We start from the raw sequence: 23646 nt of genomic DNA, 5'->3' as shown, positions 1-23646 counted from the left end.
TTGAAACTCATGTAAGGGAGATAAAGAAAAAAATTGGAAAGAGAAATGAGAGATGCAGGAAAAACATGAAAATCATGTCCATAGCTTAGTCAAGGAGATTCAAAAAATGCTGAAGAAAGCATGTCAAAAACCAGTTTAGGTCAACTGATAAAACAATCCAAAAATTTAATGAAGAGAAGAATGCCTTAAAAAGCAGAATTGGCCAGATGGAAAAGGAGATAAGAAAGCTCTCTGAGGAAAACAAATACTTGAAATGTAGAATGGAGCTACAGGAATCCAATGACTTTGTGAAGAATCAAGACACAATAATTGAACACCAAAAGAATGAAAAATTAGAAGATGTGGAATATCTCATTGAACCAACAATTGATCTGAAAAACAGATTCAGGAGAGATTATTTAAAAATTTTTGGACTACCTTAAAGTCATGATGAGGAAAAGAGCATTTTCTTCATTTTAAAAGAATTTCTACAGGAAAAGTAGCCTGATATCCTAGAAGCAGAGGGCAAAACAGAACTTGAGAGAATCCACCAATCTCCTCCTGAAAGAGATCCAAGAAAATAAAAATTCAAATAAATAAATAAAAAATAAATAACCCTCAGGAATATTATAGCTTATTTACAGAACTCCAAAGTCAAAGAAAAAATATTACAAGTAGCCAGAATGAAACAATTCAAATATCATGGAACTATAGTCAGCATCATACAGGACTTAGCAGCAACCACATTAAGGGCTTATAGGGCATGGATTATAATATTCTGGAAGACAAAAGAGGTTGGAATGCAACTGAGAATCAACTACCCAGCAAAACTGAACAACCTCTTCCAGGGAAAAGATGTACTTTCAATGAAAGAGGGGAATTTTAACTGTTCCTTTTGAAATGATCAGAGCTGAACAGAAAGTTTGATCTTCAAGTATAGGACTCAAGTATAGAGAGGGTGGATAAGAAGCATAAATTGTGAGGATGATAAACTGCATGTATTCTTGCATAGAAAGATAATACTGATAATAATCATATGAACCTTCTCATTTATTAGAGCAGTTAGAAGGAGCATATGTAGACAAGGCACAGGAGAGAGCTGAATTTGAAGATATACTATATTGTAAAAGTGGAGCCAGTGGGTGAAAGGGAAATATACTGGGAATAAAAGAAAAGAGAAGAAGAATAGGTTAAGATATTTCATGTAAAAGAGTACAGAAGTAGTTTATGCAATGGTATGGAAGGAGGGAAGGTGAACAGGAATGATGGAGCCTTCACTCTCATTAGAAAGGGCTCAGGGAGGAAACAGCATACATATTCAATAGAGTAGAGAAATTTAGAAGAAAAAGGAGAGAAAGAGGTCAGGGGGAGGGGAGGGGTGATGAGAGTGATAGAGGAAAGGTTAGATTATGGGAGAGGATAATCAGATAATTTTTTTTACTTTTTGTATGTTGGTGGTATTGGGTGGCCTGACTGGTACCAAGGGGCTGGGTAGTGGTTGGGTCTCTGGGGTGGGATGTAGGCTTGGAGCCTCCTGGCCCCAGGGTCAGTGCTCTATCCACTGTGCCACTCGGTTTGCCCCACAGCACATTTTTGAAGGGGGCAGAGTGAACAAAGAGAGAAAATATAATAAATGGTAGTGGGGAGGAATGGATGGAGGGAATCACAATCAGCAACATCAACTGTGGAAAAATATGAAGGTAACTTCTCTGATGGACTTATGATAAAGAATTCAACCCATCCAGAGACAGAGTTGATGGTATTAGAACACAGATTGAAGCATATGTTTTTCTCTTTCTTTCACTTTATTTCTCAAGAAGTTTTATACTTTTGTGGGGGGAGGGGGTATTATGTTTACTCTTACAACAAGAATATTTTAGTAAAGCATAAATAAAAAATAAAGACAAGAAAAAAGAAAAAAAGATTTCACAGGAAAAAATAGAAATAGGGTAATGAACTAGTGGATTAGATTAGGTAAAAATGTAGTAAACGACTATAAAATCTATGGTTTGATAAACCCAAAGACATTACCTTCTGGGATAGAAATTTGCTATTCAACAAAGCTATTGAGAAAACTGGAAAATAATATTGAAAAAACTAAGCATAGCCCCAATCTCACATCGTATACCAAAATAAAATTAAAACAGGTACGGGATTTAGACACAAATCACAATAGCTTAAACCAATTAAGATATCCAGAAATACTCTATTAGTTCTATGGAAAGGGAAGAAATTTATGACCAAACAAGAAATAGAATACAATACAAATTGAAAAATGGATGCTTTTTACTGCATTAAATTAAAAAAAGTTTTGCACTAATAAAACCAATGCTGCTAGGATTGGAAGAAAAACAGAAAATTGGGAAGCAATTTTCAGTTAGTGGTTCTAATTAAATTTATAATGTTATGAGTCATTTCCTAATTGATAAGTGGTCAAATTATATGAACAGACAGCTGTCAAATGAAGAAATTAAAACTATATATAGTCATGTGAAAAAATGCTTCAAATCATCAATGATTAGAGAAATAAAATTAAAACATCTTTGAGGTACCACCTCACACTTTCAGATTCATTAAAATGACAAAAAAGGAAAACAATGTAGGAGAGGTTTGTCAAGATTAGGATATTGATGCACTGTTGGTAGAGTTATTAATTAATCCAACTATTCTGGGGAATAATTTGGAACTATGCCCAAAGAGGAATAAAACTGATCATATCCTTTCATCCAGAAATCCCAATATTAGACCTACATCCAAAAGTAATCCTAAAAGTTAGGAAAAGTCCCACATGTCTTAAAAATATTAATGGTGACTCTTTTTATGGTGGCAAAGAACCATAAATTGAGGGAATATCCTATAATTGGGGAATTACACAAGCTATGGTATATCAATGTATAGAGTACTGTTATACTATGAGAAACCATGAATAGTCAGACTTTGAAGAAGCATGGAAAGAATTATATGAACTGATGCAGAGCAAAGGTAGCAGAACCATGAGATAATTGTACACATTAACAATAACATTGAGATTTGATCAACTATGATAGATGCAACTCCTCTCAACAGTTCAGAGATCTAGGAAAATCCTGGGAAATCTGTTATGGACAGTGTCATCCACATGCAGAGAAAAAATTAGAAAATAAAAAATCAACCTATAGAATCTGAATGAATACTATATTCCCTTTTTTAAATTTTTTCTTAGTTTTTTCCCTCCTATCCTATTATTTTTCTATCTTTTCTATTAGACTTAATTCCTCATACATAAAATGAATAATAGGGAAATTGTTAAACACAAAAGTACATGTGCAACTTTTACCATGTGTTCACTGTTGATGGGAGGGGAAGCAGGAAGGAATTGTGTTACAAAAATGTGCAATTTATAAAGATGCAATGGATGAATGTTGAAAAATGTCCATAATATGTCATTAGTAAAATAAAATAATGATTAAGGTACAAAAAAAATAAGTTCTTGTCAGAGCTGAAATTTTAAAAGGGGACTCATCAGTTTTTCAGTTTTTCTTTCACTCAAGAGATATTCTGGTTTTAGGTATAAACAGCCACTCTGTCCTCAGAGATAGGAAAGATGATATAACAGGTCAAAAGGACACAGTAGTTCTCATTCTTAATCTTTCTTAAGATAAAGAAATTGGAGACTTTCAACATTTCCTGATGAAAAGACAAGAGTTAAATAGAAAATCTGGACATCAAACAGGAAGGTTAAGATTCACAAAAAGGTAAAAAGGTGTAAAAAAAACCTGCTATCCAATCAGATGAAAATGGCTATATACCCACCTGGGAGAAAGATTCTCATAATTCTTGAGAATTGTGACTCTATTAGAAAGAATATACTTAGCCAGAAATGATGGACACTCATGACTTTTTTGTGACTCAGAATGATTTAAAAACAATACCTCCTTAAAAAGGGAGACAGTAAGAAGACAGAGAATGGAAGGAGACTGAATGGGGTAAATCTCATTACATTAAGAGATACAAAACATCTACTGTAATAGAGGTGAAGAAGGGAGGAGGTGAGAACCACCTGAAACTTCATCTAATTAGACTTGACTTAAAGTTAACTTACATACACTCAGTTAAGAAACTTATCTTACCTAACAAGTATTAAAAGGGGAAAGGGGGAGTGGAGATGGGAAAGGGGAGAAAAAGGGGAACTAATGGAAGGAAGGGAAGAAAAAGTGGGACAAGGGAAAGGAGAAAGAAAAGTGAATACAGGAGGGCAAACACACTGAGGGTGGTGGTACTCAAAAACAAAATACTGGGGAATATGGATAAAGAGGAAAAAAGAGGAAAGATACAGAAATAAGACAGCATGGAGGGCAATAAAGAGTAATTATAACTCTGAATGTGAATGGAATGAATTTTCCTTTAAAATGTAAGCAAATAGCAGAGTGGATTAAAAACCAAAATCCTATAATATGCTGCTTACAAGAAACTCATTTGAAGCAGAGAGATACATAGAGAGTGAAGGTAAAAGGTTGGAGCAAAATGTATTTTGCTTCAGCTGCAGTGGAAAAAGCAGGGGTAGGAATCATTATCTCAGACAAAGCAGTTGCAAAAATAGAGAGCATTAAAAGAGATAAGGAAGGAAACTATATCCTCCTAAAAGGTACTATAGACAATAAAATAATTTCAATACTGAATATGTATGCAATCTAGTATCCAAATAATTAGAAGAGAAGTTGAAAGAGCTACAGGAAGATATAAACATCCAAACTCTACTACTCCCACTCTCAGATTTAGATAAATCTAATCATAAAATAAACAAGAAGGTAGTTAAGGAGGTAAATAGAATTTTAGAAAACCTAGATGTGATAGACTTATGGAGGAAATTGAATGGGGATAGAAAAGAATATAATTTTTTTTTTCTGCAGTACATGGCACTTACACAAAAATAGTCCATGTGCTAGGACACAAAAAATTTAATGATCAATTTCAGAAAGGCAGGAATAGTGAATACATATTTATCATAATTGGTTACAATTCTATGTAAACTTTTTGGAAAAATAAGTGAAGATGGAACTCTGTCTATTTTATTTTTTTAAACTGAAATTTAATTTATTTTTTTCAATTACATGCAATGTTACTTTTTCAACATTCAGCCTTTTCAACCCTCCCTTCCCTCCCCATCCCATGGCCTCTAATAGTCTGGTAAAGGTTGTGCATGTACATTCATGTTTAGCATACTTACATAATAGCCAGGTTATAAAAAAGGAATTAGAATTGGGAGAAAGGGAAGAAAACATGAGAAAGGAAGGAAAAAAACAGAAAAAGCTTTAAGAAAACTGAACATAGTATGCTTTGCTCTGTATTCAGATTGTCATTTTTTCCTCTGGATGTGGGGATGGCATTGTCCATATACAAGGTTCTCTTGGTTCTGCTCACTTCAGTTAGCATCAATTCATGTAAGTCTTTCCATGCTTATCTAAAGTCCAATCACTCATGATTTCTAACAGAGCAATAGTACTCCTTAACATTCATATACCTTAATTTCTTCCACTATTCCTCAATTGATGGACATACCTTCAATTTCTTTGCCACCACAAAAAGTGGCTATAAATATTTTTGAACCTGCAAGGCTTCTCCTGTTTTTTATTATTTCTTTGGGATATAGACCTAGCAATAGTATTGCTGGATCAAATGTTATGATCGGTTTTATTGTTCTTTGGGCATATTTCAAGTTTTGTAAGTTCCACTTACAAAAGTCTTAAATTCAAATGCAGCCTAAAATATTTTATTAATTAGGGAATAGAACTATAGAGAATGGATATTTGGAAAACATTCTCCCAGTTAACATTTTTTTGGCCCACCCACATAAGGCTATTTCTTTTTTTTTCTTTTTTAAAATTTATTTATATTTATTTTATTTTGTACAAATGATGTTTTTATACATTATTAAAATATTCTGTATTTTAGGTTTTTTTTGAAAGGCAAATGAGGTTAAGTGGCTTGCCCAAGGCCACACAGCTAAGTAATTATTAAGTGTCTGAGACTGGATTGGAACCCAGGTACTCCTGACTCCAGGGCCGGTGCTTTATCCACTACGCCACCTAGCCACCTTAAAATATCCTTAAGAGCAAACATAATACCCCCTCCCCCCCAAAAATGTAGAACCTCATGAGGAATATAGTAAAGAGGAAAATATTAAAATTAATAATAATAATAATAATAATAATAATAATTCTGATAATAACAGGGGCAGCTAAGTGGCACATTGGACAGAGCACCAACCCAGGAGTCAGGAGCACCCAAGCCCAAATCCAGCCCCAGACACTCAACAATCTCCCATCTGTGCAACCCTGGGCAAGCCACCTCAACCCTACTGCCCTGCAAAAACAAAAAAAACCCCAAATAATAAAATGATGATGATGGGGATGATGACGATGATAATAATAACAACAACAACAACAACAATAATAATAATGATAATAATGGTGTCCAGGTGGCATAGTGGAAAGAGCACTTGCCCCAGAGTCAGGAGTACCCAGGTCCAAATCCAGCTTCAGACACCCAACAATCACCCAACTGTGCAATCCTGGGCAAGCCGCCCAACCCCATCCACCCTGCAAACCTCCCCATCCCTAAAATAACAATAACAATAATAATAATGATAAAAATAATAGAATGTGCTTCAGTCTGTGTTCCAACACCACCAGCTCTGTCACAGTTGGATCACATCTTTTATGATAAGTCCATCACAAAAGCTACTTCCATAATTTTCCACTGTTACCATTGCTGATTGCAACTCCCACCATTCATACTTCCCCCTTACCATGCACTATATTTTCTCTCTCCTTTCACTCTGTCCCTCTTCTTAATTGTGCTGTAGGGTAGTTGAGTGGCACAGTAGACTAATCAACTGCCCTGGTCCAAGAGACCCCAAGCCCACTTAAAACCCCATAAGGCCCAGCAACCACCCAGCCCTGTGGTCCCGGACAGGCCATCCAATCCCAGCACCTTGCAAGAAGTAAAGAAGAAAATGTGTTATATCTTACCACTCTCTGCCGTGATCCACCTTCTCCTCCATTACTCACATCCTGCCCCCATCCCCCTGTCCCTCTTCTCTCCTTCTTATTCTACATGTCTATATCCCATTGAATATATATGTATATATATATATATATATATATATGTATATATATATATATATATACATATATATATATATATATATATATATATATATATATAATATGTGCTGTTTCCTCTCTGATGAGAAGGAAGATTCCCTCATTCCACCTCGCCTTCCTCCCTTCCATATCATTGCAATAACTAATTGTAATAAAAAATTTCTTATTATATGAAATATCTTAACCTATTCTACCTCCCCTTCCTCTTACTCTCATTACATTTCTCTTTTAGCCATTGACTCCATTTTTATAATATATTATATCTTCAAGCTCAGCTCTCTCCTGTGCTTCATCTCTAAAAGCTCCTTCTACCTGCTCTATTAAATGAGAAGTTTCATTTAGTATTATCAGTATCATTTTTCCTATGCAGGAATACATGCAGTACATCATTATTAAGTCCCTCATATTTTACCCTTTTCCTCCACTCTCTATGCTTCACCTGAGTTCTATACCTGAAGATCAAACTTTCTGTTCAGCTCTGGCCATTTCAAAGGGAACATTTAAAATTCCCCTGGGTCATTGAAGGTCCATCATTTTCTCTGGAAGAGGACATTCAGTTTTGCTGGATAGATGATTCACGGTTGCATTCTGAGCTCTTTTGCCTTCCAGAATATTATATTCCAAGCCCTATTAGCCCTCAATGTACTTGCTTCTAAGGCCTGTGGGATCCTGACTGGAACTCCACAATATTTGAATTGTGTCCTTCTAGCTGCTTGTAATACTTTCTCTTTGACTTGGGAGTTCTAGAACTTGACTATAATATTCCAGGGTTTTTTTTTTATTTGGAACTCTTTCCAGGGGAGATCAAAGGATTCTCTCAATTTCTATTTTGCCCTCTGGTTCTAGGATGTCTGGGCAATTTTACTGTAGGAATTGTTTAAAAATTATGGCAAGGCTCTTTTCCTGATCATGACTTTCACGTATCCAAATAATTTTTAAATTATCTTTCCTGAATCTGTTCTCTAGATCGGTTGTTTTTTCAATGAGATATTTCACATTTTCTTCTAATTTTTCATTCATTTGGTTTTGAAGTATTGTGTCCTGACTTCTCATAAATTCAGCAGCTTCCTTCACCTCCATTCTACATCTGAAGGATTTGTTTTCCTCAGAGAGCTTTCTTATCTCTTTTTTCCATCTGGACAATTCTGCTTTTTAAAGCATTCTTCTCCTCAATAACTTTTTGAACTGTTTTATCCATTTGCCCTAAGCTGGTTTTTAACATGCTATTTTCTTCAGCAATTTTTTTTTGGATCTCCTTAATTAAGCTGCTGACTTCTTTTTCATGTTTTTCCTGCATCTCTCTCATTTCTTTTCCTGATTTTTCTTCTATCTCCCTGACTTGATTTTTAAAATATTTTTTGAGCTCTGTCATAGCCTGAACCCAATTTATGTTTTTCTTGGAGTCTTTAGATGCAGGAGCTTGGACTTCCTCATCTCCTAATTGAGTATTTTGATCCTTCTTGGGATCATAAACAAAGTATTTCTCAATGGTGTTTCTCTTTTTGTATCTGTTTATTCATTTTCCCCCCGTTCCTGATCTTAGGGTGCTTCCTGAGTTTTTCAGTATTATTGGGACACCCCCCCAACAAGGATCTCATTGTATGAAGCTCTGTCCTCCCTCCTGGGCTGTGAATGGCCATAAGCACACCCGTCTGCCATGGGGCTGAGATGGGGGTGGCCTTGCTGTTCTATGGTGGGTCTAGACTGTGATCAGGATCTGAATGTGGTCAGAGCCCTAGGGTCCTGTTCCAGGGACAGAGGACAGACCTGGGAATTCTCTTTCTTCTCCCCTACCTAGGCTGAGCACTCAAGCCTGAGGGCTCCTGCTTCAGGTTCCTGGATCTGGGCTGCCATGGCTACATTGCTCACTGAGTACCCTGAGGGCTGGTTTTCATGGCTCACTCTGGCAGAGGTTCCCCTGCTGATCTTCCAAGTTGTGCCCGGTGTTCCTGGAGTGTATGTCAGGAATCTGATACCACTGCCATGAGTAATGGCTCCTAGTGCATTGTAGATGAAGTTCCTTTGTAAGAAACACTAGTTGTGACATAAACACTAGTTTAGACATAAACAAAACTCTAGGAGGCTGAATTTCCTTTGCTCTGGCAGCCACCCCTCTAACCCCACGGAGCAGAGCCTTTCCACTATTTTCCAGGTTACCTTGGACTGGAGAACTGCCTACCTGGATCCCTCTGTGGGTTCTGTCTCTTGAAAATTTAGTTGAGTCCTTATTTTATAGATTTTGAGAGAGAGCACCTAAGAGAGACTCTTCTTCTGTCACCATCTTGGCTCTACCTGCCTAACTCTTTCTATGACACCAATATAGTGCTGATACCTAAACCAGGAAGAGTTAAAACAGAGAAAACAAATTATAGACCTATCTCCTTGATGAATATAGATGCAAAAATCTTAAATAAAATACTATCAAATCTATTACAAAATGTTATCACTAGGATAATACATTATGAACAAGGAGGATTTATCCTAGGAATGCAGGGTTGATTCAATATTAGGAAACTTATCATAATTAATCATATCAGTAACAAACCTAACAGAAATCATATGATCATATCAATAGATGCTGAAAAAGCTTTTGACAAAATACAGCAACCATTCCTACTAAAAACATTAGAGAGTGCAGGAATAAATGGATTGTTCCTTAGAATAATAAACAGTATCTATCTGAAACCATCAACAAGCATTATATTCAATGTTGAGAGAGGCTAGAGGCATTACTGATAAGATCAGGGGTGAAACAAGGATGCCTATTATCACCACTGCTATTCAATATTGTATTAGAAATGTTAGCTTCAGGAATAAGAGAATAAAAAGAAATTGGCGGAATTTGAATTGAGATGGAAGAGATAAAACTCTCATTCTGTGCAGATGATATAATGGTATACCTAGAATATCCCCCCAAAATCATCTAAAAATGTAGTAAAAATAATTAGCAACTTTAGCAAAGTAGCAGGATATAAAAATAATGCCTCATAAATCCTCAACATTTCTATATATGACTAAAAAGATACAGCAGAAAGAGTTAGAAAGGGAAATCACATTCAAATTAACCTCAGACAAGATAAGATACCTGTTAGTTTACCTGCCAAGGCAGACTCAAAACCATTTTGAAAGCAATTACAAAACAGTGTACCACAAGTGAAATCAGATTTAAATCACTGGGCAAACATCAACTGCTCATGAGTTAGTAAAAACTGTAAGTAAATTCATATGGAGAAACAAAAAGTCAAAAATTTCCAGGGATTCCATGAAAAAAGTACAAAAGATGGCAGCTTAGACTTATCAAATGTAAAATTACATTATAAAGCAGCAGTCATCAAAATGATCTGGTATTGGCTAAGATATAGAGTAGTGGATCAGTGTGGAAAAGACTAGGTGCAATAGCAGGAAATGATTATAGTAATCTGCTGTTTGATAAAGTCAAAGTGTCCAGCTATAGCGATATAAACTCTCTCTTCAATAAAAAACTGCTGGGAAAATTGGAAGTTAGTATCTTGGAGTAGAGCAACACCTTACACCCTATACCACAATAAGATCCAAATGGACACAGGATTTTACGTAAAAACCAATATTATAATCAAACTAGATGATCAAGGAGTAGTATACCTGTCAGATTCATTAAAAGGGAAGCACTTTATGACACAGGAATAGATCAAGGACATCATCAAAAGAAAACTAGATAATTTTGATTACATGAAATTAAAAAGGTTTTGTACAGACAAAACCACTGTAACTAAGATCAAAAGAAATGTTTTAAATTAGGAAACAATTTTTACAACTAGTATTTCTTACAAAGGACTCATTTCTAAAATATACAGAGAACTGAGTCAAAGTTTCAAAAACACAAGTCATTCCCCAATTGACAAATGGTCAAAGGATATGCAAAGGTAATTTACAGATGAGGAAAACAATGCAATCCATAGTCATATGAAAAATTGCTCTACATCATTACTTATTAGAGAAATGCAAATTAAAGCATCTCTCAGGTACCACCTCACACCTCCCAGACTGCCCAATATGACCAGAAACAAAGATCAATGTTGGAAGGGATGTGGGAAATCTGGGAAACTAATACATTGTTGTTGGAGCTGTGAACTCATCCAACATTTTTGGAGAGCAATTTGGAATTATGACCAAAGGTCAACAAAAATGTGTATACCCTTTGATCTAACAATACCATTACTGGTCTATACCCTGAAGAGATTATGAAAAACGGTAAAAACATCACTTATAGAAAAATATTCATCGCAATGCTGTTTGTTGTGGCAAAGAATTGGAAATCAATTAAATGTCCTTCATGGAACACTATTGTTCTATTAGAAACTAGGAGGGATGTGAATTCTGGAAAGCCTGGAAGGATTTGCATGAACTGATGCTGAGCGAGATGTGTAGAAGCAGAAAAACAGTATACACCCTAACAGCAACATGGGGGGATGATCAAGCTTTTTGGACTTGCTCATTCCATCAGGGTAACAATCAGGGACAATGCTGGATTTTCTGCAATGGAGAATACCATCTGCATCCAGAGAAAGAATTGTGGAATTTAAACAAAGTCCAAACACTATTACCTTTAATTTAGAAAAATAAACATTATCTTATTAGGTAATTTTGCTATCTCTTATACTTTATATTTCTTCTTTAAGCATATGATTTCTCTCTCATCACATTCAGCGTATCCCATGGAAACAATGTAAGACTAACTGACTGCCTTATGTGGGGGGTGGGGGAGGGAAGAAAGATTAGGGGAAAAATCATAAAATTCAAAATAAATAAAATCTTTCTTATAAAAAAGATAAAGTCTCTTCTGTTCTTTACCCAGGATACTCCATCTGTCATCTCTTTGATTTGACACTCACATTTGCCAAATCCTGGAACAGAGTATCACCTTTACAGCCATTTCTTAGCTTGTTCAGATGCTATCCAATTCCCACCTTCAGCAATAAGCCATTTCTGGGCTTTCTCAATGTTCTTTCACAGGAGTGCCTTCCATCTCCTTTACATATCATTTTTTGTTTATTTACTTTATATTATTACAATAATCTTGTTGTGAGAGTAATTATGAACTCTCTTCCCTCCCCTCCCCCAAAAGATGAGAAACATTAAGAACAGTGAGAGAGGAAAAAGAAAGTGTACTTCAGGCTGTGTTCTGATTCCAATGGTTGTGACATTGGGATCAGTTTCCTTTCCCATCATAGCCACCAGATAAACTGCTTCAATATTTTTCCCACAGTTGCTTTCACAAGCTGTCTTTCCCTCCACTCTATTCCTCCCCACTCCCATCTATTTCACTCTCTCTCTCCTTTCATCCTGTACCTGTTCAGAAGTGTGTTGTATGTGATTTCCTATGATCTTCCCTCTCTTCAATCACCTACTCCCCCTTTCTCTCCCCATGTTCCCCCTTATAACATCCCTCCTGATCACATCCTTTTCCTCTCATTTTTCTCTAGGCTAAGTTAGATTTCTATACCCTATTAAGTGTGTATTTTATTTCCTCTCTGGGTCATTTCTGATGACAATGAAGGCTCACTAATTCCCCCTCACCTTCTCCCATTCCACTCCATTGTAAAAGCTTTTTCTTGACTCTTATGTGAAATATCTTAGCCCCTTCTTCCTCTCCTCTTTCTTCCTTCCAGTACTTTCCTTTATCACCCATGGACTCCATCTTTTTATTATATTATAGAATTTTATTCAGTTCCTTCCCATGTCTTGTATATATATGTATGCTCCTTCTAACTGCTCTTATAAATGAGAAAATTCATATGAGTTATCAGTATCTTTTTCTCATGCAGGAATACAAACAGTTCAACATCATTAGCAAGTCCTTCAAGGTTAATCATTATCCCCAAGTTGCTGTTAGGGTGTACAATGTTGTTCTGGTTCTGCTCATCTTGCTCAGCATCAGTTCATGCAAATTCTTCCTGGCTTTGCTGAATTCCCATCCCTCCTGGTTCCTAATAGAACAATAGTGTTCCATGACATACATATACCGCAGTTTCCTAAGCCATTCCCCAATTGAAGGACACATACTTGATTTGCAATTCTTTGCCATCACAAACAGGGATGCCATGAATATGTTTGTACAGGTGATGCTTTTACCCTATTTCATACATCATCTGTTCAGGGTATAGACCCAGTAGTGGTATGGCTTGTTAAATTTCGTTTTTCTGAGATAAGGTTGTTTAGGTATTTAATCTCTTCATTTAACCTGGGCAACTTATACTTTTGTAAACATTCATCCATTTCTCTTAGATTGTCAAATTTATTGTCATAGAGTTGGGCAAAATAATTCCAAATTTTTATATTAATTTCCTCCTCATTGATGGTGAGTTAACCTTTTTCATTTATGATACTAGCATTTTGGTTTTCTTCTTTATTTTTTTAATCAAATTGACCAGAGGTTTATCAGTTTTATGGGATTTTTCATAAAACCAACTCTTGGTTTTATTTATTAGTTCATTAATATTTATGCTTCTGATTTTATTAATTTTTCTTTAATTTTTAGAATTTCTAATTTGGTATGTAATTGGGGATTTTTATTGTTCTCCAAAGGAGCCCAGGGATTGATGTCTGCAGCTCTCCTGTACTGGAACTCTCCCACACTGGAACTCTTCTTCCAGTCCTTCTGGCAAGATTCAGAGAGTCAGTGCCACAACCAGTGCCTCTGCTCCCTAGTCAGCCCAGAGCCCCCTTGGCTAACCAGGCTCTAGATCTGCTGCTGATCAAGCCAGTCCGGTTCTCAGGTCCTGAGACTCCCTGGCTCCCACCCCACTGGTAATCAGACTAATTGCAGGTTAATCCAGGCCCTCAGGTACTGTGCTCCCTGTAGAGTCCACCCTCTGTACCCGGACTCACCCACAATCACAGAAGACAAATCCTGATTTAGTTGTTCTTCTCCTGGGTTTTCTTTCTGGGTTTTGTAGATTGGATTTCTGTTATATGAGGGAAGATGATGAGAACTTTTGTAGTGTGCCTGTCTTCTCTCCACCATCTTGGCTAGAAGTGCTGTATTACTTCTTGAAAAATGAAGTCTATGTTCTTTTCCTGGTCATGACTTTCAGGGAGCCCAATAATTTTTAAATTATCTTTCCTGGATATGTTTTTAAGGTTAGTTGTTTTTCAATGAGATATTTCACATTTTCTTCTAAGTTTTGTTGGTACAATTTTATTTCTTCCTGACCTTTCACAAAGTCATCAGTTTCCTTTAATTCCATTCTTCATTTGAAGGAGTTATTTTCTTCAGAGTTTTTTAATCTCCTTTTCCAGCTGGCCAATTTTGCTTTATGATGCTTTCTTCCCCTTATTGGCCTTTTGTGCTTTGGTGTGGCAAAGGTCTCTTACTACCCCTTCCCACTGGACCTGATAATCTTTGGGCCAAGAGGTCTGGAAGTTGCCCCCTCTGTCACAGACTCAGGCACCTGGCCCAGCTGTGCTGTGCTGGGGCTTTGCTGTGGATTTTTACAACCCTTAGTCCTGATGGAACAGACCTTTCCTGAGGAACTTCTAATTTGTCTTGGACAGGGAAATTTTATTACTCAGTCTTTCTGTGGCTTCTGCCCCTCTAAATTTTGGCTAGAGTCATAATTTGGCAGTTTTTGGAATTCTGCAGGAAATGAGTTTCCAGAAATTCCTGCCTTTGTGCCACCATTTTGCCTCCCTACTTACATATTTCTTGAATGTCCAGTTATTTGCATGTTGTCTCCTCCATTAAAATGTATTTCAGACCATGGACAAAGCTTTTGTGCTCCTTTGGAACCCAGAACTCAGTCTAATTTCTGAAATATAATTATCATTTAATAAATACTAGGAGATTACTTGACTTCATAACAAGTTAATAAACAAATATGATGTATAATAGATAAATTTATATGCATAAATTATATATATATATATATATATATATATATTTAATGAGTGCATATGCAGTTTTTTTAAATGATGGAGGTGGAGGATCAAATAATTTTGGAGTCCACTATCTTAGACTATGTGGAGAGTAGTAATGAATCAGCAGTCTTCCCCTATCACCTGTCTTACTGTTGTCTACCAAGTCTGGGTCTGATGCTTCTTTCATTCCTTATAGGCATTGGTGACCCAGATTCCTACTCTATGTCTTTTGCCAAAGGTGATTACACTAGAGATTCATTACTGATTTTTGAAAGTGGGTTCCCAAAGGGTTCTTTAATTTGTGAGTTCAGCTGATCCCCAAGCACCTGCAGCACAGTGGATAGAGGAAACAAACATCCTCTCCTTTTAGAGTACAATTTGGAGGGAAATCGGTCTCCATGCTTGGACAAATCAGATCAGGAGATCCATAGGACGGCAGGACCCAAGAATCTATTGTCTTTCCAGTGGTTCTGTCTTTCTTTCAGCAATATCCAGGATGTCCAAATATTTCTTGTACTTGAAGTAGGACAGGATTTCTGCTACAATAGCATTTTAGAGTTGTTTATGAAAGAGAAAAGATTGGGATATTCTTAATGTTGGGAACCTAGGAGAACTTCATTCTGTCTGTCAGCATGTGAGCTTTGGCATAATGTGTCCAGAAGTAGACATATGCTTTTGTACATATTATTTGGTGTCCATCTTATAGACATTCCAGGGACTTTTGGGAAAAACAGCTCACTGAGACCTGAAGTACAGGTAGGAAAGTAAGTAATATAATGTTTTTTCACATTACTAATTTTTTTTTTGCAGTGGGACAGAAATCAAGAACGAGAGAGAGAGAGAGAGAGAGAGAGAGAGAGAGAGAGAGAGAGAGAAAGGAAGGAAATTTATTAATTAAATATATATTTACAGCAGAAAATGAATTGTCATTTCTGAGATTTTACTTTTATTCTGCATCACACGACCCTTGACATGTACACTTTGGTGAGAATAGTTTCATACCTAAATGGATCACATACTGCTTTGGCAATTTGTAAGGTGCAAGAAAGCCACTCACAAAAAGCTACCTCCTCACTCTCAGACTGCAAACGTCATGAAATTTAAGGCCTGGAGATAATTCCTTTGAATGAATAAACTTCCTCATTTAATAAATAAGCATCCCTGAGAGACTTAAAACATTAAATAATATGCTGATTGCCCAAAAGAATTGCCTAAGACAATTCTTTTTAGCCTATTTGTAAAAGAGCTCTTGTAAAAGAACTACTTGTAAAAAAAAAGCTACTTGTAAAAGAGCTCAGAGAGAAAGAAGCAAGGGATAGTAGGAAGGTATAACATTGAAGGTGACATTCACCACCCAGAGAGGGAAAGTAGAGTAGGGTCCATAGTGGGCAGTGTGAAGTCACTAGGCTCCTGGAGATGGGGTTTGTAGGAATATGAAATAGGCAGTTCTAGAGATAATTATTTTGTAGGCTACAGTTGTGGGATAGAGGTCTTATATCCTCTTCCTTTGAATTACTGGTGATGGAGAGGGATAATTTATTTTTCATCTAATTATGGCTTTAGTCAATGTAGGTCAGAGCACCTAAATTATGAGTGTTTTTAACACTGGAAACTGCATTAGTGACAAAGGCCATAGCTAGAACTGACCCAAACTATTTTAGTTCCCAGAGTGAAGCTCTAATTCTCCAAGCTCATGGAGAAAAGTCCTCTGGGTTTTGGTACATAAGATGGTACAACAATCATGCAAATCCTATGCCTACAGTTAAATGGAGTCTCCTGAGGAAGTCTATTATATTGCAGAATGGAAAAAATTAACTAAAGTTCAAGGGGGGGAAATATTTATTTAGCTACTGAATATCATTAATTATTATTATTGGAAAATAATTGTCTGGCACAGTAGACAGAGCACAGGCCCTGGAGTCAAAAGGATCTGAGATGGAATCCAGACCCAGATACATAACTTAGAGGTATGATAATGGGTAAGTCACTTTATCTTTATTGTCTCCTAGAAAAGAAAAGAAAATCAATAATTACTAGATCCCAGCTCAAACAAAGGGTAATTTTATGCCCTCTGTCCTTATAATCACACATACAAATAGACTGAAGAGACACAAGAAGAAAAAGACAAAACCATTAGTGAAAAGTGATGCCTAACTAGTTCAGTGACCAATCACAATGCCAGCAGCAATGGTACTGATGAGGCCATTCTGCCTAAGAAGAGAGTAGAAAACCAAATTATCTGAGAAAGACCCAAACCATAAGAATCATGGCACACTCCTGAATTTCCATTCTTGTACCATTTCACAGGTTATTACCCAACTCCATGGAGGAAAAAAGAAACAAAAAGTCTGTTTTAAAAACATTTCAAGTACTACTGATATTCCAGAAGGAAATTCAATTTTTATTTCATAGATATTCTTAAGGATTGCATGAAGATTTACTTCTGCCCTTTGATGAAAGAGAGGTCAGGTTTAGAGCTTCATACATTGATGAATTGCCTAAGAGATCCCAGGGGTTCAGGGAGCTTTCTCTTTTACTACCAAATATACTATATTTTTCTGGAGCTTTTTCCATTAAAAGTATTTCCTTCCAATGAAAGTTTACTTTCTAAAAGTGAAAGCAATCCTAAGTCATTTAACAGATAAAAAGAACATTTTCAGAGCTCGGAGTAAAAGTAACTAAGAGAAAGTGAACACTATTTGAAGATGAAAGAAAGGTAATGCTTCCCAGTGAAGAAAAAAATGTTTAAAATGGACTAGTCAGCCCAAACTCTCTCAGAAGAGGGAGTTTGTCAGGAAAACCAGCTTAGAGACAAGTCTCTACTAAATCGTAATTCTGGCTCAAGATCCTATTCACTATGCATTTTTTTCCCTAAAACCAATGCAAATGAGAAATTGTCTCTCCAATAATCAAGAATGCAAGAAACCTATTTCATTGTTCTATGCCAGTGATCATGTCTGCAAGACTGTATTCCACACTGTGAACTGGTCGTTTCTAATCTTAGTTGGGATGCAGAAGCCAAATTCCTCAAGATTTAGGAGGAATTATTATTAGGACAGAGGCATCACTTTTCACTATTGATTTTGTCTTTTTCTTGTTATTGTGTCTCTTCAGTCTATCGGTACATGTGATTATAAGGACATAAAACAGAAAATTTAGGAGGAATTAGGATGGTCTTTTTGCAGAATGTTTTACGAAAGCCAAGAAAAATTCATTCCTACAAATAAATGAGTTTCCCTAGAGAAATCTAATCTAGGGGGAGGATGGAGGAAAATTGAATGCAGATGGGAAACATTTGTGTAGTTGCTAAATAGAATTAACTTGTAATTAGTAAGAAAAAATCATGACCAGAACCTGCTCAAAGCCAGTGCAATTGCTTGTCCTTTGATCTTAGAATCACAAGGACAGAGCAGGCAGTCAGAGATGGCATCTATAAAGATGCCAAGGAGCAATGACAAAAGGTGATCCTTGACTATGGTTACTTCTCATTGCAATGTTCCTTTAAACCCTGAGATATCATAGGCAACTTATCTATGTGATGGAGAAAATGACTTGTCCCTAGTCTAAAATGAGTTTAGAATATAAAATTATCAGAACAAGGATCCTGACCTACAGGGAGCTCCATTAGGCTTTCTGTCATTAGACACAAGCTGCCATCTCTAAGAAAAGAAAGAAGAGAAATCTATATTTAAGTCTCCAATATCCATAACATTTACAGAAATAATTCACCTCAACCTCCCTGCACTACTGAACTAAAGGCACAAGGATTTATACTTCCTGTCCTGTATGTGAATGTGGCCTCTATCTTTGTACTGAGAAATTTTTAACATTAGAAAAGAGACAGCAGGGAAGAAATTCCAATTAGACAATATTCCTTACTCAGCTCAATATGCTAAAGCAAAGTAGATAGCTGACTTCTTGGTGTTTTTTTTTTACTTCCAAAAACTGCAATACTACTTCTAAACAATAAAAATAATGATTAATACCTTCTAACATTTAAATTATTCTTTGGAAAAGGTTATTACCAGCTTTTATCATGTATATATTCCTTTATTAGATTTACTTTTATGACATTATATAAAGAAGTAACTAATTAAGGAGTCCAATGTCAGAGTGAAGTAGAGGTTTTATCTAGAGAGGGGAAAAGTGGAAAAAGCATTAGAAACTGGAGTAAAGCATAAGGAGACTGCTTAGTGAGGGAAGAGAGACCCCCTTAAATCTCTAATGTAAGCATTTTTAATTATAATTTTTCAAATTAAATATTCCCATCTGTTCTTTAAAAAGTCTTATAGATTAAAAAAATCAGAGAAGATTGAGGAAGTACAGAAGAAGGCAGCTGATGAGTCATGGTAAAAGAATTGATGTTCATTCTTATCCAACTCTGCAGGACCTAATTGATCATACCATCAATAGGGCTTTCCTTGTAAAAATATAGAATAACTTGGCATTTCTTTCCAAAGTGGATCCTTTTGTCAAGTAAATAGAGTTCAGGGTCATACAGGAGATAAGAACCTGCAGTTGAATTTGAATCTGAAGTTGTATTTAACTTAGCACCTTCTGACTCTGAGGACAGGTCCCTATTCATTGAGCACCAATTGCTTCTAAGGAAAGAAAGAAGCATGAAGAAAGGTTGGCTCTCAATCAAAATAAATCAAGTAACTAGAAATGAGACCCAAACAAAAGGGTTTGAGGATTAAAGGTTTTCAACTTTATGAGTAGATGAAATGACCTTGCTGTTGTTCAGAAGAAAGTATTTTTTTCACTCCCAATAAAATTTGGAACAAATGGCAATTAGAAAAGATAAATTAACATTGATTTGGAAGGAATAAGGTAGGGAGGCAAGGAACTGGGGGTAAATAAGGTGGGACAAATGTCTTTATGAAAATATTTTGCTTATTTCATTCTGATTGTACTTTTATAATATGACTAAAGTTGCAATTTATTAATCACAATTGTACAGGAATAAACTGTATCAGATTCCTGAAGGTCATGAAGAGGGGAGAGGGAAAGGAAGGGGGAAGAAGACGTAGAAATCAAAAGCTTACAGAAAAATGAATGCTGGAAAATTATATTTGCATGCAATTGGAAAGATAAATAAAATAATATTCAAAAATGTAAAAAAACTAAAAAAAGGAAATTCTATGCTCAATAGTTGGAACATAGTTCAAACTCTTTGAGGAAAATAAATTATTGGCATATATTTCTTTAGCCAGTGAAAAACCCCATGAGTGACTTCTGAACATTCCAATAGCCTTGCTAAATTCTGATGGTCCTTTTCAGCTTCAGTCTCTCTCTCTCTCTCTCTCTCTCTCTCTCTCTCTCTCTCTCTCTCTCTCTCTCTCTCTCAGGTTCATCAAAAGAGAGATCTCAGAGATGAGCAACCATACAGCAATAACTTTATTTATTCTTCATGGATTAACAGATGACCCACAGCTGCAACTTCTGTTTTTGATCTTTCTATTTCTGAGCTACATGCTAAGTATAACTGGGAACTTAATAATCATCACACTTACTTTGGTGGATTCTCACCTTAAAACACCTATGTATTTTTTCCTTAGGAACTTTTCCTTCTTAGAATTGTTATTCACAACTGCTTCTGTTCCTGGATTCCTCTACCATTTGTCAACTGGAAACTACACTGTATCCTATGATGCATGTTTCACTCAATTATTTTTTGGTTTCTTATTTGGGGCCTCAGAATTTTTCCTCTTGGCTACCATGTCTTATGACCGCTATGTAGCCATCTGCAAACCCCTGCATTATGCAACAATCATGAACAACCGAGTCTGTAACCAACTCATCTTGGGCTGTTGGCTCTCTGGTTTAATGATAATACTCCCACCATTTAGTGTGGGTCTTCAGTTAGAATTCTGTGACTCCAATATCATTGACCATTTTGCCTGTGATGCAGCACCAATGCTAGAGATCACTTGCTCTGATACAGAGTTCATCGAAAAAATGATTTTAGCCTCTGCAGCAATCACACTTCTCAGCACTTTAGTATTAGTGGTTCTATCTTATGCCTCTATTGTCAGAACAATTCTGAGATTCCCCTCAGCTGAGCAAAGGAAAAAAGCTTTTTCTACTTGTTCCTCCCACATGATTGTGGTCTCCATGACTTATGGCAGCTGTATCTTCATCTATATCAAACCTTCTGCAAAAGAAAGGGTGACTTCAAATAAGATTGTAATCCTACTCGCAACCTCAGTGGCACCAGTTATGAATCCCTTTATTTACACTTTAAGAAATAAACAAGTGATACAAGCTTTTAAAGATAGATTCAAGAGGATTTCATTGATTTCAAAGGTATAAGTGACTATGGAGAATCCTACCAAACTCCTTTAAGGACACAGAAATGGGATGACACTTCAACCATGAAGAGCTAAAACAGAGATTTACAATTAAATATCGTTTTCCATAATGACTAGGCTTTGCCTTTAATGCTCTCTGTGGATAGAAATAGCAATATATCATAAAGATTATAAATTATATTCAGGTGGGAATTATACCAGAATTGGGAGGTTGCTTCAATTAAAAAAAACTTTCAATCATATCAATAGTAAAAGCCACATAATGATTATTTATGATTATTTCAATAAATACAGAAAAGCTTTTTGACCAAATACAGCAGCAATTCCCATTAAAAATAATAATAAAAAAAAGCTAAGAATTAGTGAAGCATTTCTTAAAATAAAAAGATGTTTCAAGCAGCTCAATCCCACCATCGGCCATTCACTTTAAGGGTGATAAGGTAGGGAGAGGCTTTCCCAGTAAGATGAGAGATGCAACAAGGTTGCACATTATCACCACTATAATTGAATATCTCATTAGAAATTTTATTTTCTTTTTTTTGGAAGGCAATGGGGTTAAGTGGCTTGCACAAGGCCACACAACTAGGTAATTATTAAGTATCTGAGGTCGTATTTGAACTCAGGAACTCCTGACTCCAGGGCCAGTGCTCTATCCACTGTGCCATCTAGCTGCCCCAGAAATGTTATTTTCCACAATAAGAGAAGAAAAAGTAGTTTAAGGAATTAGAAAAGGCAATGTGGAAACAAAACTCTCACTCTTTGTAGATATGATGATGCTATACTTAGAGAACCCTCGAAAATAAATTGAAAAACTACTAACAACTTGATCAAAGAGGCAGGATTTAGCAGGCGGGGCTTATTGCATGGTGCAGTAAGGATGGCAGTGCGTGTGGCTGCCATGGCTGGTGTGGGGTTGAGTCTGTTGCTAGCAGAGGGGCAGTAGGCAACTGGTCTTCAGACAGCCTGACCCACTGGCACTGGGGCCCTGGCAAAGCAGGAGCAGATCCTACTCCTCTACCTGCCCACAGACCTCAAATTTAAAGGCCCCTTCACAGATGTAGTCACTGCAAATCTTAATCTTCGAAATCCATCAAATTAAGAAAGTGTGAACAGAGTGAAGACAAAAGCCGTGGAGTTACTGATTTGGGCTCCGAAACAATAACTGTTTCAGTAATGCTGCAGCCTTTAGTCTATGATCCAAATGAGAAGAGTAAACATAAGTTTATGGTACAGACGATTTTTGCCCCATCAAACACTTCAGATAAGTTTGTGTGGAAAGGAGCAAAGCCTGATGAACTGATACATTCCAAATTGAGATATCTATTTGAAATGCCCAGTGAAAATGATTAAATTGATTGACATGGAGCCAACAAAACTCTTCCACTGAATGCATCTAAATAAGATGGACCCCTGCCAAAACTGCAGAGTGTTTCACTTAATGAAACAAGAAAACTAGTGGAAGAGTGTGAAAGACTTTGGAGAGGAATGACGAAATTGTCAGAAGAAATTTGACACCTGAGACATGAGGTTTTAAGGCTCAGAAAGGTAGCACATGTGGATAAATCTGGATCAAGCTTAGCCATGCCTTTCAGAGACAATGTCACCAGTTCTTTATCTTCATTCCTCGATGTAATTGCAGTCATTGCCATTGTATTCTTTCTAGGGAAATTCATCTTGTAGAGGGAAGTATGCAGAGTGCTGTTTCCTTTTTTTTTCTTGACCAGAAAAACATTTCTTTACCCACCATTTCATTGGTAGCATGGCACACAGTGACCATTTTTTGTGTACAGCATCATAATAGGCTTTGCCTTTAGTGATCTCTCATGGTTAAAAAACACAATAAAAACAAACTTTGGCTACTGGACAAATTGAATATTTTCAGATCATCAACAGTAGGTGTTGGTTGCAAATTCAGACTAAGAAATTCATAAATAAAGAATTGTTCTTTCTTTGTGATCTTAATAAAAGTTCAAGAATTGTTCGGAGTCTTGTAAATGTTATTTTAAAAATCCCTTTAAATTTTATCTGTTGCTGTTAGCTCTTGAAATATCATTTATTTAGATTGTCAATCCCACTCATTCAGGAATATGCCAAGAGGTATTCTGTGGGGAAATGGTGCCCCTTACAGTGTAAATTTTCTCCTTTACCTTTACTAATATCATGGCAGAATTTTTTTTAATCCCTTATGAGGCAGTTGTTGACTCGGGTCTTCATCCTTGCAATCCTATCCCATGGTATTTAACATAAAAACTGTTAAATTCTTGCTGGGTAGTCTGTTTGAGTCTCTTGTATCATTAGAAGGGGATATCTAAGAA

At 36.3% G+C, this 23646-nt stretch overlaps 1 protein-coding gene and 1 pseudogene across 2 annotated transcripts; both read left to right on the top strand.

The window, feature by feature from the left end:
• The first annotated feature begins 16761 nt into the window (after positions 1-16761).
• On the top strand, positions 16762-21332 carry LOC141511575 (olfactory receptor 6C2-like). 2 transcript variants are annotated; one of them, XM_074220713.1, is made up of 2 exons: positions 16762-16791; positions 20394-21332. In XM_074220713.1, the coding sequence occupies exons 1-2, from the start codon at positions 16762-16764 to the stop codon at positions 21330-21332; spliced, it is 969 nt and encodes a 322-aa protein (XP_074076814.1). The 2 variants fall into 2 exon arrangements, with proteins under 2 accessions (XP_074076814.1, XP_074076815.1); XM_074220714.1 differs by lacking the exon at positions 16762-16791 and having other exon boundaries at positions 20379-21332.
• A 966-nt stretch (positions 21333-22298) lies between these two features.
• On the top strand, positions 22299-23011 carry LOC141512163 (vesicle-associated membrane protein-associated protein A pseudogene; annotated as a pseudogene).
• The last annotated feature ends 635 nt before the right edge of the window (positions 23012-23646 follow it).

The sequence above is a fragment of the Macrotis lagotis genome, chromosome 2, assembly GCF_037893015.1.
Source record: "Macrotis lagotis isolate mMagLag1 chromosome 2, bilby.v1.9.chrom.fasta, whole genome shotgun sequence".
In the NCBI taxonomy this organism is placed as follows: domain Eukaryota; kingdom Metazoa; phylum Chordata; class Mammalia; order Peramelemorphia; family Peramelidae; genus Macrotis; species Macrotis lagotis.
The sequence above is the reverse complement of the archived record's forward strand: the minus strand, read 5'-3'. Positions and strand labels throughout refer to the sequence as shown.

Excerpts from the sequence above, each read along its gene's own strand:
- LOC141511575 (XM_074220713.1), top strand. The coding sequence starts at position 16,762 with ATGCAAATCCTATGCCTACAGTTAAATGGA. Across the intron at positions 16,792-20,393 it reads TATGCCTACAGTTAAATGGA|ATGAGCAACCATACAGCAAT; the intron begins GTCTCCTGAGGA and ends GAGATCTCAGAG.